Source organism: Phyllobates terribilis, unplaced genomic scaffold, assembly GCF_046119375.1.
Source record: "Phyllobates terribilis strain yellow unplaced genomic scaffold, ASM4611937v1 Scaffold_1__5_contigs__length_1240528914, whole genome shotgun sequence".
NCBI lineage: Eukaryota > Metazoa > Chordata > Amphibia > Anura > Dendrobatidae > Phyllobates > Phyllobates terribilis.
In genome coordinates this window covers 961,565,245-961,582,290 of record NW_027362761.1, presented here as the reverse complement: position 1 = coordinate 961,582,290, position 17,046 = coordinate 961,565,245, and the positions used below count along the sequence as shown (strand labels likewise).

Below are 17,046 nucleotides of genomic sequence, written 5' to 3'. Positions count from 1 at the left end.
TATTATTGCTCTCTGTTGATAGTACGCCCATACCTGATACTTATCTTTGTGCCTAGGTCTATGGTGGTCTATCTATAGTCAGCCTGTAGCAGAGCCTGGCTTCTGCACACAGCAGCAGATGTCTGTAGTTCTTCTTATATTTTGCTCCTTGTAGTAAATGTATTTATACTTTATAGAGACCTCAAAGCCTCATGGACGGAAAAAAGAAGCAGTGCCGGTCATAGATGGTGACTGCACCCAGTGCTACCTGAGCGTACACACCACTACCCGCGCCCGTCCTCCCTCCCGTCCTCTCGCCGTGCCCGGGGTGGTGGTGGACGTTTCTCCCCGCCTCTGACACTTGGCCCTGCTGTGTAGCTCCGGGAGCGGCTGCCCTCCGGTGCGCTGTGGTGACGGTGATGTGTACAGTGCAGAGAGAACACCCAGCCACCTTCTCAGACACAAGCCAGACGCCGTCCCACGTGACCGCCAAGTCATGTGACGAGCTGACGTCACGCTGACATCACAGCTCCTGTCTCTGCATGGGAACTAGACAGCGCGGTGCTCAGTCTGCCTGTCACTCAGCTGCTGCTGCCGCTTCCCATAGTGCTGCTGTCCGGGCTGCACCGTGCCTGCCTGTCAGCGCTCACACTGCTCTGGACGCGGCCGCCCGGAGCCCATAGCCGTGCCCACGACCTCTAGCTCGGCTGTAATCCTCTCCAGCAGCTGCCAGACACGAGCCACCGGGGAACGGGGGAATGTGACAGGCTGGAGGGTTCACAGGACGGGGCTGACAGACGGGAAGGAGGAAAAGTTTCCCAAGTGTGTGCGATCCCCGCTGGAGTGTGCAGGGAGCCTTGTATGTGGGGTGACCTTGCTCCAGACTCCCGGGCTCCCCAGTCTGTGGTTGGAGGGTGTGACTGGACGTGTCACCTTCTGATCGGGGGCGCTGCTCGCCAGTGACTGGGGATCATCGGAAAGTGTCAGGAAGGAGAAGCTGACCGACCCCGACTACCATGTCATAGGAAAGGTGAGTGAGCGTGCAACAGTGCAAAGTGCAGCCTGCCATTACCTCCTGCCTGCCTGCTACTTACTGCCCTCCCCAAACTCCTGCCCGGCCTGCGAGGGGTTAACGGGCCACCCTTCACTTGTCACCTGTCCATCTCCTGTGCTCGGGGAGGAGGGGGCGCCGATAATGGGGCAGGGGGGGAGCCAGACATGGTCTCAGACACAACATGGCAGTGGGCAACCCCAGACACTGGGAATCATCTGCTAGATCTGATCTGGAGAATTATTGGAGGCTGTCTGTGCCCCATGGCTGGCACAGGGTGCATGGCATATGTCCCCCTGATTGGGAATGTACCATGCTCCTCTCCCTCTTAGCCCCCATTTTTAGGTGTCTGACTACAATATATCATCTTAATCTGGAGATCATGGACAAGTTTTAGGATTTTCTGCCCTCCCCACCCCGCTAATAATACAAATCGCTAATTTGCACCCTCTCCTAAAGGAAACAACTCCTTCTATGTGATATTTAGCTCGGCTTTGGAAATAGCCCACAGGCTTTCAATCCGAACTTTTTTTTTTTAGAGACTGGTCACCGCCCAATTACTTACAGTATTAATATAAATACCAGTGACTCAAGTCCCTTTTATGTGCCATCAATGTAACTTTCCATGAGTGTCACATTGAACCTGTGCTTGAGACACTGTATCATCCAGATTAATAATATTTGTAATTTTAGCAACTATTTAAGGTGAGATTGTAAACTGATTAAGACGGATACAGACGTTATTTCTTGGCCATTGGAGGTCGTCTGTCAATAAATGGATATGACGTGTTGAATATTTGCGCTGGCTGAGCATGTGCAGCTAAAAAATGGGTGGAAAATCTTACATCTGGTATTAAAGTATTTATGTAGAGTCGTGTGTCTGTCGTCATTGATCATCTTCGGTGGACAATGCTGTACATGTAATATTGATGGGGGTGTTATCTGTACTACCAGTTACTAGACTTACACTGTCATTTGTATGGTCCTATTCAGGCTATGCTCTGTCAAGGTGCCCCTTATCTTGGTAAGAAACATGGCAAATTATTGCTCATCAAGATGAACGAGCCTCAAGTTAGACTTATGCTATGACGTGTACATGCCACAGTTTTATATTTTGTCATAAACTTATGGGTTGTAAATATATGGAAATTTCCAGTACTCTATATACGTGGACGTCATGCATTATTGCAAACAAGTAGAGAGTGGGTTTGAACTTGATACAGAATGATGCTGTGCCAGGTAATGCTGAATAAACCACACAGGGCACCAGGCTGCATGCCAAATAGCTGCAGGCCTATGTGGCTCACTGGTGCAGGTGGAGCTCGCAGCACAGTCTCCTAGAGACTGTCAGTGTTTTCATTTAAATCATCTTTGCCCTTTTCTATTCCTTGTTATACCTGCTAGGTCAGTCGCGGATTTCCAAATAACCTTCCAATAACCTGATCTGCCTGACACAGAATGATGCACTGACATGGAATTACTTTTTGGGTGTGACAGGAGTGGTAAAAGTATTGCTGATTATTGGATGGAATATGGATTGGGTACTGGAGAGCAAGCGAGAGCACTACTTTTCCTTATTTAGTTATTTAGTTCAATACTATAAATATTTTATATTAAAAGTATACCAGTACAATAGTTTATATACGAGTAGTTTTATTATTGAATGTTACATATTAGGTATTAGATACATTTTACATATTAGATTTTAAAATAGATATCGACTAGATTTCTGCACAGATAGAAGACGGATGGCTAGATTCTTTTTATTTATTTATATTTTATTATTACATAAACATTGCTCTCTTATGTTGGAGGCAGACTAATATCTCTTGATATGTTTTACATTGTCAGAGGTCATAGCTATTACACCTGTAACATCTGTCGCCTCTGATGAATATATTCCGCCGTGGGTACTTTACTCGTTTTGGGGTGTACGTTGCTTGTTGCACAGGGCTCCTACTTGACTGCTAGATGAATTGTGCACTTTTCACATTTAAAAGTGATCAGGACTGAGTTGTGGGTTCTGTCTGGCATGTAAAGGGTTGTCTTTTGTGTCGCAGCAACTTAATATCAGTCATGCCACCCTCCTCATAACTGACAGGTCAGTGGAACCAGTGAGATGGCTGAGAGCACTGAAGGAGTGTCAGCTAGAGAGGAGTGGGGCAGGGTCCAACTAGCACTTGCCATGTGACAGACGTAGTGCTTAACCATTTATGTGCAAGATGTTTGGTTTGAGTTGTAAGCAGAAGAAAAGAATACTATTGTGTTATATAATTCAGGGCTTTTTTGTTCGCAGCATGTGCAATACTGTCATGTCTGGAGCAGTCAGCCATACCCAAGCCCTGGTGATGCTTCCACCTCTGGGTATACAATGGCAGACTAATGCCAAGTCTATTGTTTACAAACTAGTGCTAATCTCTCTTCACTACTGTACCTACTGCACCTGGAGGATATAGGAAAGCGGATAGATAGATAGATAGATAGGAGGGGGAGGAAAGCGGGTAAATGCCAAGTAGGAATTAATGCAGGTAGGGAGCAGGTGCAAATGTCAGACTTCATAAGTGAACCAGAGAGCCGGTTGCTGCTAGGCTAAAGTATTGGACTACATTGCTTCTATGCTGCTTTTATACGGAGAATGTAACAACCGCAATGATTAAAAAATTGACCTAGATATCTTTAATGTAATACATGCTTTATTTTAAAGCTGATTTTTCAGCATAAACTAATGTAAAATGTTTTTCTAGCTCAGACTTTGAAAGTCCCAGATCAGTAAAAAAATGTGCTGTGGTTGTAGGATATCTCCCTGGGGTGCATTGGGGCTCACAATGGGGCACCACAACCATGAAAAGCTAGAGTCATGAAGAAGGTTAAATAAATATCTTACAGTTTGGAAGTGTCAACATTAATGGTAGTTTCTTATCCGACTTGGTAAACAGAACAATATTAATTAGCATGGCTCATTAATCTTTTTCACATCTCCTCACTGTAATATATCGCAGTGCAGCTCCGTAATGCTGAGATCACACTGTTCTACTATGCTATGTGAAAAGGTTAAATACTTTAATGCAGTAGCACTAAATACATTAAGGATTTCATGTTTTACATGTTTTTTTGCAAGAACTGCAAGCTCTTGCATAATATACACTGTCGGCACACTTGACTTGTTTGCCGGTGCAAGCAATTGATGATCCTACCACACAATCTGACATTCATTTTTCATTTATTCTGCCACCCAAGTTAATCATATACAGGTGTCTCAGGACCTGCCAGGACAGCATGTGTTAACTGACTGATTTAGGGGCTGAAGAGTTTATAGAACTCTTTCCAGCAGCCATCAGGTTTACATAGATACCTGAGAGTTTTTTCCTACACCAGTACAATACTTGGGACTTTGCTGTTGACCTTCAGTTGGAAGAAGTTTTACAGAGTGATCAGTCTGTTTAGTAAACGCTTATAGTCCCCATAATACAATAATTCTGGAGCTTTTTTTCTCTAACTCTGCATTGAACTATTTCTCATTTATTCCTGCTAGAAATGTATGAATACATTGACAGCTGGGTGTTACTAATTGTGGAGGTGGTGGTGGGGGGGGGGGTCTCTGCACATTCTGACACTGTTCAATTAGTGCTGCAAGTGACAATCTGTATAGGGACACACCCCTTTGGCTAAGGGGAGTGGTAACACAAGTTATGCATAGTTATACATTTCCAGGAGGCAAAACAGAGGAACAGAACCGCTCGGAGCTTAATGAGAAATGATGCTCCAGAATTGTATTTACAAGGTTTTACTAAAACAGATATGTCAGAAGTAGATATGAGCAAATTGATTGACTCCAGCAGTATTCCGTGGCTGCTGGATGGGAACGCTGCAAACTACCTCCTAACTTATGGCATCCCCAATGTCTTTTTTGATTAGTAGGCTCATCATTGTGGTGTGAGGCACGCATGATGTCATGCCGGACCTGCAAAGCAGGGATTCCGACAGGTAGAAGGCAGTTCACATGGCGCACGTTCAGCAGCTAAGGACCACTGACATGGCTGGTGGACAAAGGTCCTGGAAATGAGTCGCTCATCTCTAGTCATAGGTCATATTCAAAACATAACAGACAATAATAGTTTCTGGCCTGTGGTAGGGTGCTGCCACCCTCACTAGCTGATAAAGGGTGTGTTATCAAGGTGAACCTACCTGCCCATCCAGAAGGTTCAGTTGTGTTTTAAGCCTGACTGTCAAAAAAAGGAATGGAAAATTCTATAGGTTTAGTGTCAGTGTCATTCTTCACACCTTATGCTATATCTTTAGTATGTTTTTCCATTAATTTAAAAGTTCAGCTAAATGCACTAATGTGTGAGGTTTGAATGCGCTTATCTGTATATGCGCATCACAAAGGTTATAAATGTGGGGAAAAAATACTGCACCCGTGACTGTAGCTGAGGAGCCCTATGTGTGTAGCCTGTGATAGAGACTGATGGCTGACAAATGTCGGAAACTAAACCTCACCATACACATTAAATAGCTGTCGGCTGGGATAACTGACTGTCCTGACTCCTGGATTGGCCGAGGATTCCTCTGTTCTCGGGGAAAGCCGCTGGCAGAATCATCTGTCTGCTTATATCCCCGCCGAACAAAAGGGTCAGGTGATTAAACTCCAATTACGTCGTTCGACACTAAATATGATCCGTTGTCTTGTCAAAATCGGCAGGTTTGGCTTGTTTTTATCTAAATTTTATAGTAGCCTTTACTGTGAGCCCATACATGGTGCACTTCAGAGAAAAATCAGAGCTATAGACAAGAATAATCCTTTGTGTTGAAACTATTAGGCATTCTGTGTTAAAGTGACGGAGGTAAGATAGAAAGAAATATGTGCACACAATGACACCTTCATGAAAGTAATATGACTTGCACCATTTACGAAAGACTGACGTGACGTGGAGAATTGTTACTAACTCACTAGATGGCATCAGGTCAGCTGCTGTGTACTAAGTTAATGAGGGTGTTTTTTACATTGTCGATGGATATAAAATAAGGTTACATTGTAACATATCTGTAAAAAATATGACTTATTTGTCAGCATTTCTTTACATGCTTTTAAGTTAAGCTCTGCTCACACTGCCTTCGTTTGGGAACTTCATCAGCTTTTTTTTGTAGATTTGAAGGGAGTACATATATATATACCACATTAAGATTTGAGTTTGTTTATCCAATCAAAATTACCCTAGCAGAGTCCATTGAGATATATGGGTAACATTGGTATCAGTCATTAGGCTGAACATTGTGGTATCCAGTACAACTAGAAGTGACAACTGTAGTGTGACCACAGCCCAACATTCACAGAACAACCCCAGTAAAATCAAAAGCACCAGTAATTCATTATGTTGTATGTGTTCTTCAAAGGTCAATGTGTTCTTCACATGTCATATGTGTTGCAAAAGTTTCCATTCCACAGTTTTTTAAATAGGGCAAAGCCAAATCAGGTGAATAGGATAGTCACAAAAATGTACCATATCAGCATACCGTAACTATGCAGTGTAAGGCTGGAAACATACAGGCAGTATTTTTATGTACTTTGAGAGCCAAATCCCGATGCTGATCTGGCAGGCCGGAAAAGTCTAAGGTCTCGAATTATCAAAACCTTTACACCATAAAATTGGCATAAAGAATTTTGAAAAGTTGCAACATTTTTTCACACCATTTTCACCCATCTCTAACAAAGTGGGTTGGGTGGGGTTTTGACGAGCCCCGCTCATCAAACGCACCCCTGACTGGAGTAAAACGATGGCAAGACGCACACGGAGGCACACGCCACTTTGTGGCTCATTAATGCCTCTTAATAAATATATAATAGGAGCCTTGCACTCCATGCCCCCTCACCAAGGCCAGCATGAGAAACCATGGTCTTGATAAATCGTGGCATCAGTTTTACTTTTCTATTTTTTTTAACCTCTCCAAAAACTGCATGTGTGTTTCCAGTCTCAAAGCTCTTACATGGACCTATATATTTACAGAAACAACCACTTGTAGTCTGATCTTGCCGTGTTTATCTGTCCCTTATTTCTTGCTTACTTGCCAAATGTATGTTATGGCAATATGACTTCAAGATCAGACTGCACAGGGTGTGTTTGTTGTCTGTTACCACGGAAACACACAGACTTGTAAGGAGCGATAGACATTACATTTTTAAATATGACATTCTGCAAAGTGGCTCTTTTTTTACATTTTAGATGCATTGGATGAGTATTAACTAAACCAGTAGTAATTATATGTTAGGTAGTCTAGATTATTTCAGAATATACTAGTCTGCAGAAATAACAATTGAAAGTGCCACCTCCCAATGCTACAGACCCTCAGAGTGGTTTAGTTCGGTTCACACATTTAAGTTGCATCAGGCTCTCATCTCTGTGCTTCAACTGATGCTAAAATACATACGTTTTCAAGAGGCTTTTTTGACCTTTTACTCCTGAAAACCACAAGTTTCCATCGGCTGGATCAAAAATCATTGCATCAAATTGATGCCAGGACCTGCCAGGATCAACAAATGATCACCAGACAGGTGTGAACAATCCCATTGAAGTCAATGGGATAAGTTCCTCCATGAGTGTAAAACAATCTGGAAGGGCAGCTATAGATGCTGAGGGCCTAACAAACACTGACCATGGTTCTGTTTTGTTATCTAGCCCTTATATTTACTGAATAGAGCTAATGGAGTTGTCCAGTCTTAAGCTACAAGTCTGCAGTCTCTCTATGTGACTGCAGACTTGTTAATCATCACATCTCGCGCACTGCTATGAGGATTCTCCGCTGCCGGCACCAAGATTGGGTGATCATGTGACCACAAGTATGTGATATGCATACGCCTGGCCCTATTTTGACTGGACTGTTTCCGGCCTTGCCCAATACACTTGCTTTGAGTTAAAGCCGCACCCATTTAGTAATAATTTGGCCGGGAAAATGCATATCGCATATTTCCTGTCACATCACCGCACGGCGCCAGCACCAAGAAGCCTCACTGCATGCAGTGCTCAACATGTGAGGATTCACAATTCTCCAGTCACATAGAGTGACTGCAGACTTGTAGCTGAAGACGGGACAACCCCTTTAAGTAGACTGTCCGATACTTTCTAAATGAAGTTTAAATTACATTTGTTAAGAGGTATGCATCCAATTAGCAAAATATAAACTAAAGACCCCCATTCATAATAGATGAAAGGCGGCCGAACCAACAGATTTTGGTCAGTGTTACAGGTCATCTGATTTCTATGGGCTCCCGACTCACCCAATGATATTGGGGGTAGAAAAGGATCAGGCAACTGGAATTTCAGCTCCCAATTATTGATATACTCTTTTGTCCCAGTTGAAAATACATGAACGATCTGCCGAACGTACAGTTTGTGTATGGGGCAATCAGGAGGGATAGCTGCCTGAATGTGTGGTCAGCTTTATTGTATTTGAACATGTTTTGTCGGCATTAGGAGGAACAACTAACTGAGCCTTTCTAAATTCTCATTGTAATATTCTAACCTCCTTGGGTTATCATGTAGTGTTGTTCCACATGCACAATATATGTAACATGCTTACATTTATACTATATATTTATACATAGTAGTTTGTGTATAGGTTAAATGATGTATTAGAAGTGTATGTTTTTATACAGTGAAGATGTAGCAAAGTGACATGTATTGGTGAATAGTGGGAAAGCTGAACATTAACTTTTTTATTACATTTTCTAGGTATGGAAACCAAAGGGTATCACGGCTTCCAGGAAGCAGGAGATATGGAGAGACGATGGGGCCAGGTGCCACAGCCTATGGAATTATCATCTTCCAGGCAGCAGGGTGCTGACTCCTACATGGAAATTGTAAATGTGAGCTGCGCCCCTGGGACCTTTCCACCAAATGTCGCAGAAAGCGAAAAAGAGAAACAAGATCTCCCCCCTTGCCTACAGCAAGATAGTAATCAGTCTGGTGTTTTAACACAAGAGATTAAACCTGAATTAGAGTCAAAAGAACTTTCTGCAACTGTAGCAGAGTCTATGGGATTATACATGGATTCAGTACGGGATGCCGAATTTGCATATGAACAGCAAAACCAGCAAGGAGTGATTGGTACTGGAAATATTTATCAAAATATGGAGCACTTTGTAAAATTTTACAAGCAAAATGCTTGTAGCACTTTTCCATTAGACTGCCAAAACCAATCTGTAAGCTCCATCTTGGAAGTTGACAATTCCATGAATGGGAAAATAAATAGTAACACTTTAAGGAGCCCCTCATCCTGCAATGAGAAATGCTCAACAACTAATAGCCCACCTAATATGGGACTTTCTGTTTGTAGCCCTACTGGAATTGACTCTGTCTCCTCAACTACTTGTTCAACCAACTTTGGAAATTTTACAGTACACAGTCCAGTTAACCAGGGAACTTCTCATTCATGTTCCCCGAATATTGACAATAGATGTTCTATTTCACATAGTCCTGCACATAATAGTACAGTGGAGTCCCCTTTGTCAAGCCCATTGAGTAGTTTGAGATCACCCATATCAAGCCCACCAAGTCACTGCAGTTTAAAATCCCCAGTATCAAGTCCATTAAATATTGTAGTGAGGCCCAATGTGTCTAGTCCTGGGAATATAAACACAAGATGCTCTCTCTCGAGTCCTTCCAATGTCAATAATAGGTCCACTATTTCTAGCCCTGCTGCAAGCTCTATGGGGTCTTCTATCTGTAGTCCAGCACACAACACTTTGGGATTTCCTTCTACTGTCTTGTCTACCGAATGTCGAACTGATACCACCAATATCAGTACAGAAGCTAAAGATAAAGCTGCTCAGCAACTCCTATTTCCCAAAATGGAAGCTATGGATCATGAAACTAGTGAGATTGGCACAAGTGGTATGATAAAGTTTATAAAGCAAGAACCTGATGCCACGTTTATTGACTCCTGTTTTGGAGATCACGGTAAGGGTGCTTCTGATACAACGTTTCCAATCTCTGTGAAGCAAGAGCCAGGTAAAAGCACTTGTTCTGGTTCTCTTTTTAAAACAACCCAATCAGCAAATCCATTTCCTTTTATGGATGGCTCGTACTTCACTTTTATGGATGATAAAGATTACTATTCCCTATCTGGAATACTAGGACCACCTGTTACGTCATTTGTTGGCAGTTGTGACGGTAATGGATATTCTAGCCAAGGTCTCGCCATGGGGATTAAACAGGAGGCTGATGATAATTTCTTTCCAGATAACTCTATGCCTTCCTCAGCTATTGTTGGCGTTAACTCAGGTGGACAGTCATTTCATTATAGGATTGGAGCTCAAGGCACTATCTCTTTAACCAGACCTGTCAATAGAGAGCAGCCTTTCCAGCATTTGAGCTCATTCCCTCCTGTTGGTTCACTGGTTGAAAATTGGAAATCACATTCTGAATTGTCTCAAAGCTCTTTGTCATCCAGAAGAAATGATGGTTTTCCGGGTCCAGGATACATTCCAGAAAACATGTCAAGGTGAGTAAGAGAGTAATCACGTTGTGAAGGCAGCGAATGTCACAAGACTATTATTGCAACATACATGAGTCAATCAGTAAGAAAATGAATGGGTGTGATATATATGTCGAAAAGCTATAGGTATAAATAGTTTTCTGCATTGCTTATTATAATATCTGGCTATTATTTATAGCAATTAGAAACTTTCAGGTTTATGCCGATCGGTTTTCTTTGGCTTCTAAGATGTTTATTTTGACATTAGAAAACTAATGGTGAACTGATTGCCAGTGACTCGGTGATGTTTCTTGCTATACAGAAATCAAATACTGTGACATTTATCACTTGATGCTTTAATCAAAGGTATACCTGCATTGTCTAAGAGGTAAATTGAAAATCTGTGAAAATAATCATGGAGACAATTATCAGAATACAGTAATTTTGATTATATTGAACATTTTATCTCATTAAATTTGTATTTGTTGTAAATGTAACTAATTCAATGGAAAAAAAAACTGTATTGTGACCTCTTTTGGATTTATCCTAATTATCATCTGTTTTTATTATCCACAGATTTGCTATAGTTGAGGAATTTTTATGCTACAAATATTTCCGTGATTAAAACGTACTGGCCCATTTGCATGGATTAAAGGGACTCTGTCTTGTCAGCACAGACTAACTGGTCAAACGAAGTCCCGCTGCTCTGTGCATCATGGGTGGGGCCATTTATTTAAATAAACCTTCCCACCAGCTTATTTTCCATCTATCGCCACCCCCCACTTGTTTGATTGACAGCTCTATCTTCATAGGGCCAAAGAAGGGTGGAGATAGATGGAAACCGATCAGGTGGGAAGGTGTATTGAAATGATTGACCCCGCCATGATGCACTGAGCGCCTGTACTTGGTTTGAACAGTCATTCTGTGCTGACAGAGTCCCTTTAAAGGCTGTCCACTAATGAGTTCGAATTAACTATAGTCAAGCTGTTTGGCATTAATCTACTGGCCAACGAGCAAGGATAGGAAGAGAATGATCAGTACCGATCGTTTTGTCCCCATATACAATATATTTTCGGCAGCACATTACCTGTTTACATGGGTTGATGTCAAGTGATTGCCGGCACATTAACACCGGCAGATAGTTTGTGAACAAACATTCCTATGAACTTGCGTAAAATTATCATTTTATATGAAAGGGCCAGAAGAACTAAAATCTGACATCACGTTAACATGAAACCAGACTGCCATTTTTTCATTTTTTATGCGACTCTGCAATGTAAGATGCTATTGTAGGTCCTAGCCATTACAAATATGGATATCTAAATTGAGAGGTGAAATTAAAAAAAAAGTAGTCAGCACTCCAAATAAAGTGTACAAAGTAGTTGGAGTACTTTATTGACCCATCTCAATGCAATGTTCCCACTCCTGCTTGACAAAGGCTCACCATTGTTCTTTCTGGAGTCAAAACATCGCATTGAGATGGGTCAATAAATCAACTTCACTTTTTCTACATTATATTTGGAGTGCTGCTTACTTTTTGGCTATTTTACAGAGTGGGCCAAGGGTCAGTGTCCTGGGGCCTACACCCAATATTTCACAGTGATACTTCTAGTAAAATTTTTCTAGATAGATAGTTATGGCTTAATTTCCCTTCAGAAGAAACCGTAGTCAGGAAACAATCTAATAATATTGTAATAATATAAATAAGGTTTTATAAAGTGCTTCCACTCATATTGAAATGTTATGCCCTGTTACTATGAAGTATGCACAAGCCTGTACATTAGTTGTAACCAGTGTGTGCATTCTGATAGACGTAATAAAACTTGTGTAGGAGGCATACTGCTTTGTCACGTTGTTCTCTCTTCAACCCAAGTCAATTCTCGGTTGTAAAATCACAATGTAATGCCAGTAAGGTAGGCATTTCTATCTTTACAGGTACATGAAAGGCAATTATTTCTCAAAAATGTTGTCTATATCTCAAATTTCTTGGGAATGTGATTTTGGAATTTTTTCAGAAAAATTTTGCTCTTTGGTACTAAATTGGATAAATTCCTCCTCAACTAGCTTAATTTACAAAATGATTTAATTTATCATAGTCGCTCTCCTTCCTTTATGTATAACATTGGTTACTCTGATTCCTCTGTCCCAAGTGAATGGCTTCACATGTATTGGTCTTGATCAAAGTCTATGCTATTGTAGGTGCTGGTCTGTATACATTCACGATTGGGCTGCTCACTGCCACTTAATCCCATTTTGTATATTTTTTGGTTGATTTTTGGGTATAGGTAAAAATCCTATTTTGAAAGCGGTTATATCACATTTACTTTTTGGCAAGAGTGATCATTGTCAGGAATTGGATGTCCTCCACAACTTTAGTTACGGCCTAGTTCAATCTAATTAGGAGTATTTCTGGTTACGAGAGGATGTCTAAATCTTCTAACCGTAATCACAAGGCTGTTCTTTATGGTTAAGTAGTTTGTTGTTTTTTTGTTATTTCTCTTTCTTCTCTCTTATTGGGTTTTGGAATGTTGGTTATTCTCCTATTTTAACATGTTTTTCTGTAGAATATTATAAAAATGTATATTCTTTGTGTAGGTTGTTACTGATAATCATATTAGTAAGACTCTTACACTGTTTTTTTTTGCATGGAACGAAAGAAGCAAAGAAGCATTAACACATACAATGAAGCATTAAGGCTCACACATTTGTATACCAGTCATATACAAACTACATCATGTTTCTACTTAAGTTAAAATTAATCTTTCAGCAGTTTTTTGCTATCTAATATGAGTTCAGCATGACGTAGGGGCAGAGAGTCTGATTTCAGTGATTTGGCACTTACTAGGCTGAGTGTTTCTGCTTTGATAAAATCACTGTTCTATCAGCAGGAGATTATCACTGGAGGACCAGCTGCCTTGTGCCATGCAGTCCTCGTGCCCTGCATTGTTTAACTACATACCCACCACTGATTAGCAGCGTTCTGTCAATGTGCAGCACATACAGAAAGCGGCCAATCAGTGGAAATAGTGATTTTATCAAAGTTGCATCACCCAGTAAACTAAGTGACATTTTGCTGGAATTAGGGTCTCTGCCCCTACATCATGCTGCTCTCAGATGGGGTAGCAAAAACCTGGTAACAGATTCTTTTTAATGTTCTTCTGAAAGCTCATATATTAGTATGCCCCGTTTGACTAAGGCTGGGTTCAGACAGCTGTGTTTTTTGCTCTGTATATAGACTGCAAGACCCGAACTTACTGCGGGATATATACAAGCATATATGAAACTATTAGATTGGGTTGGGAGACCTGCAGTCAGTCCAGGCATTGCTCTCTGTATACAGACCTTTAAATATGACTTTTTGAACTGGGCCTAAATGTGACATTTTAATGGCACATATTCCATCGCACTTACCCATTTACACTCCTTCATATAATATGCATCGTATAAACATAAGCTTTAAAACAGAGTTACATTTTACTTTTATATACAACTATCCCAATGAATAGTTTTCCTAGCCAAGTTGTGGTCCAAATATTTGTGGTTACAGACGGTTGGTCACATCACCGAATATCTACACTGGTGGGTCTATTGGACATTTTTATGGTGTATTTTTGAGAGCTGATGTGGGCGCTATTAATAAATCCTTAAAATAAGTCGATAGTGAAAGCTTCATCCCTATTATACATGTTTTTCTTCAATGATATTCATCCTTTTAAGCATGCCTTGGGCTTTGAATATTGCCACCGAAGGGCAACTGCTTAAGGTCATTGAATGGATCTCAGCAGCTTAGATTATTTTAAGCTTTGTAGCGACCTGTGCACTGGTGTGACTGTGTAAGGACAGAGCAGTAATAAATGTTTTTGGTGCCTAATGTGCCCTTTAATGAATGAGTTTATGACTTGCATATACAATATGTATGTCTATGGCTTATACATTTGTAGCTTGCTATATAGATATTTATGTATAAGATTGTTATGCTGATTATGATAGGGATACGTGTATTCAGCTGATATACTAAGCTTTTGTTTGGACCCATAGAAGTGTAACCTAAACATGTTAATATTTAACTTGCCAAGAAATATAAACCATAGCTCAACAAGTCATCAGTAAACACGTCACTGACATCTGGTGCACAGCAACCCCACTAGGATTACCTTATTTGATTTTCAGCTTGTATAACGCATTAGTCAGGTGCTGAGAATCAGTTTTGTCAGAAATGAACATGCAATTTCATTCTTCTAATTGAAAACAAATAAAAAAAATGTCTTATTTGTTTCTGTAAATGGGAGAAAAGAGAAAAAAATTTCTCTTTGACACGGTTGAAATGGAACACATTTTAGGATTTATATTACTAGTGTACAATGAAACCCCACACACAAATCACCAACTAAGAACTTATGGGGTCCTGGGGTCCGGGTGTTGCAGACGTGCAGCTGGGTAAACAGGTTGCGGCTGCTCTGCTGCTGAGGTGCAGCTGAGCTGTGTTAACGTAGATCAGGTCGGATTTTAAATTGACTCTAGCAAATAGCAGTCTGATTCCTAATGTGAGCACTGACATGCAGCTAAACAACATTTTGCCATGTGACCATTAACTACTTTTCCTACAGTCATCTCAAAACTGCACCGATTTGCATGTCTGCACTGTTTTGGTCACAACATGTGAACTAGGCTTAAAGAGAATCTGTCAGCAGGTTTTTTCTACCTCATCTGAGAGCAGCCTGATATAGGCAAAGCGAAGCTGAATCCAAGGATGTATCACTTAGATTACTGGGTGCAGCCGTTCTGATACAATCAGAGCTTTTAGATTTAGAACGAAGCAGAGCTGAGAAAGCTAACCCCACCCACATCACAGCTAACCCTGCCCACACCAGGCTCTGTGTGTACATAGCTATAAACAGTGAGCTGCTTATCACAGGAGGGGGCGTTGCCGGACTAATGCAGTAATATTAATCTCTTAGTGATAAATCCTTCACAGTTAGTAAACAGCAGCACTTTGACAAGTGACATATCCCTGAATTCTGTGTTTCAGCCTCTATTTCCTGCTGTCTTCAGATTACATAGCAAACACCTGCTCACAGATTCCCTTTAATCTAAACCGTAAATTGTGGTCGAAATTGTAGTTTATTGACCTTCTCTTATTGAAATAAACAAAGATGGAGAAATATGGATGGAGATTTTACAGATGTCTCCAGGTCATATGTGACTCTAATTTGAAATGTAGCCTAAAAAATATATGGGTGTTTTAGTCTGCACAAATCTTTACTTATCCGCTGTATAGGAGATAACTGTTAGGCTGGGGTCACATGAGCGTATAACACAGCCGAGTTCTATCGGATGTTTTATCGCATAGCACTCGGACCAATGTTATACTATTGGGAAATACACATCTGCGATTATTTTTTCATGCCGATTCACCATGAGAGAAGTCGCAGCATGCTGTGTTTGGCAGCGAGACTCGGCTCACTCGCACCCATACAAGTCTATGGGTGCGTGTGAAACATTGGACTGCACTCCGATGTCATCCCAGTGCAGTCCGATATACGCCGAGACAGGCAGTGAAGAAGATGGAGAAATTACTTTCTCCGTCTCCTCCGCACCTGTGCTGCGATTCTTTCATGCAAGAGGATCGGCGCACAGAGCACGGACACTCGGCTCACGCTCACAGCAGAGCAGGAGCCGAGTCACTAGCATATTGCATCGGATGCCATCGCTGGTGTGATTCCAGCCTTAAAAAGACATGATTCTGACCATTAGGACCCCCAGCGATCATTGGATGGAGTGCGGGTCACACGTGCGTCATGCAGCTCTGTTTAAAGTCTCTGTCACTTACATAGCAGAGTTGATAGGTGATAATTTGTGTAGACTGGAGTACCCGGTGAGATAAAGTAGCTCCAAAACTGAAACTACTCTATAGCTTAATTTTCAATCTTTTTTCATATGGACATCTGAATAATAACCTAAGCTGTTTGATGACAGCATAAAGGACTTTTGCAGTCGTTATGTTTGGGTATATTCAGCTGAACAGTTGCAATAGGGTAACTAAAGTATATCTTAGCCAATTTGTATGACAATAACATAAAAATGTATAACTGTAGTTGGTTTGAATGAATATGGCACGATTGCCCAGAAAGTTCTGCCTTTGAGAATGTGTTTGTTCTTGCAGACTAGTTCAACCCAGTGTTTTTCCTGTCAGATTTCAGATCAAGGAATATGCCAGATCTTTGCCAATTTCTTGATATTTTGAGAAGAATTAAAAAAAAGTTTTCCTTAGTGAAAAACCAATTCAGAGCTGAAAAAGGAAAAAAATAGGTTTTATATTGCGAAACAAACATAAGCACACTAAAATGTGTGATCCTAACTTTTTATTTTGATTTGAAGGATCAGGGTGAAGAAGTGCCTCGCTAGATGCTTTACCAAGTAAGATGGCACTTACCTTGCTCTTCTTGTTCTTGGGGAGCCCTTACCAGCAGAGGTGAATGTCTGAGATGGTTTAGTGAATCCTGCATTGAGCAGGGGGTTGGTCCATATGAACCTGGAGGTCCCTTCCA

General features: G+C 41.1%; 1 protein-coding gene across 2 annotated transcripts in view; it reads left to right on the top strand.

Annotated features, from left to right (window-relative positions):
• Nucleotides 1-478: 478 nt before the first annotated feature.
• NR3C2 (nuclear receptor subfamily 3 group C member 2) overlaps nt 479-17,046 on the top strand; it is a 354,893-nt gene continuing 338,325 nt past the window's right edge. The window contains exons 1-2 of one of the 2 annotated variants that reach the window (XM_073642514.1): nt 479-1,009; nt 8,755-10,525. In XM_073642514.1, coding sequence (XP_073498615.1) covers nt 8,757-10,525 — 1,769 coding nt within the window. In that variant the 5' untranslated portion in view covers nt 479-1,009; nt 8,755-8,756. The remainder of the gene's footprint in view (nt 1,010-8,754; nt 10,526-17,046) is intronic. The other variant, XM_073642515.1, reaches the window with a different exon arrangement.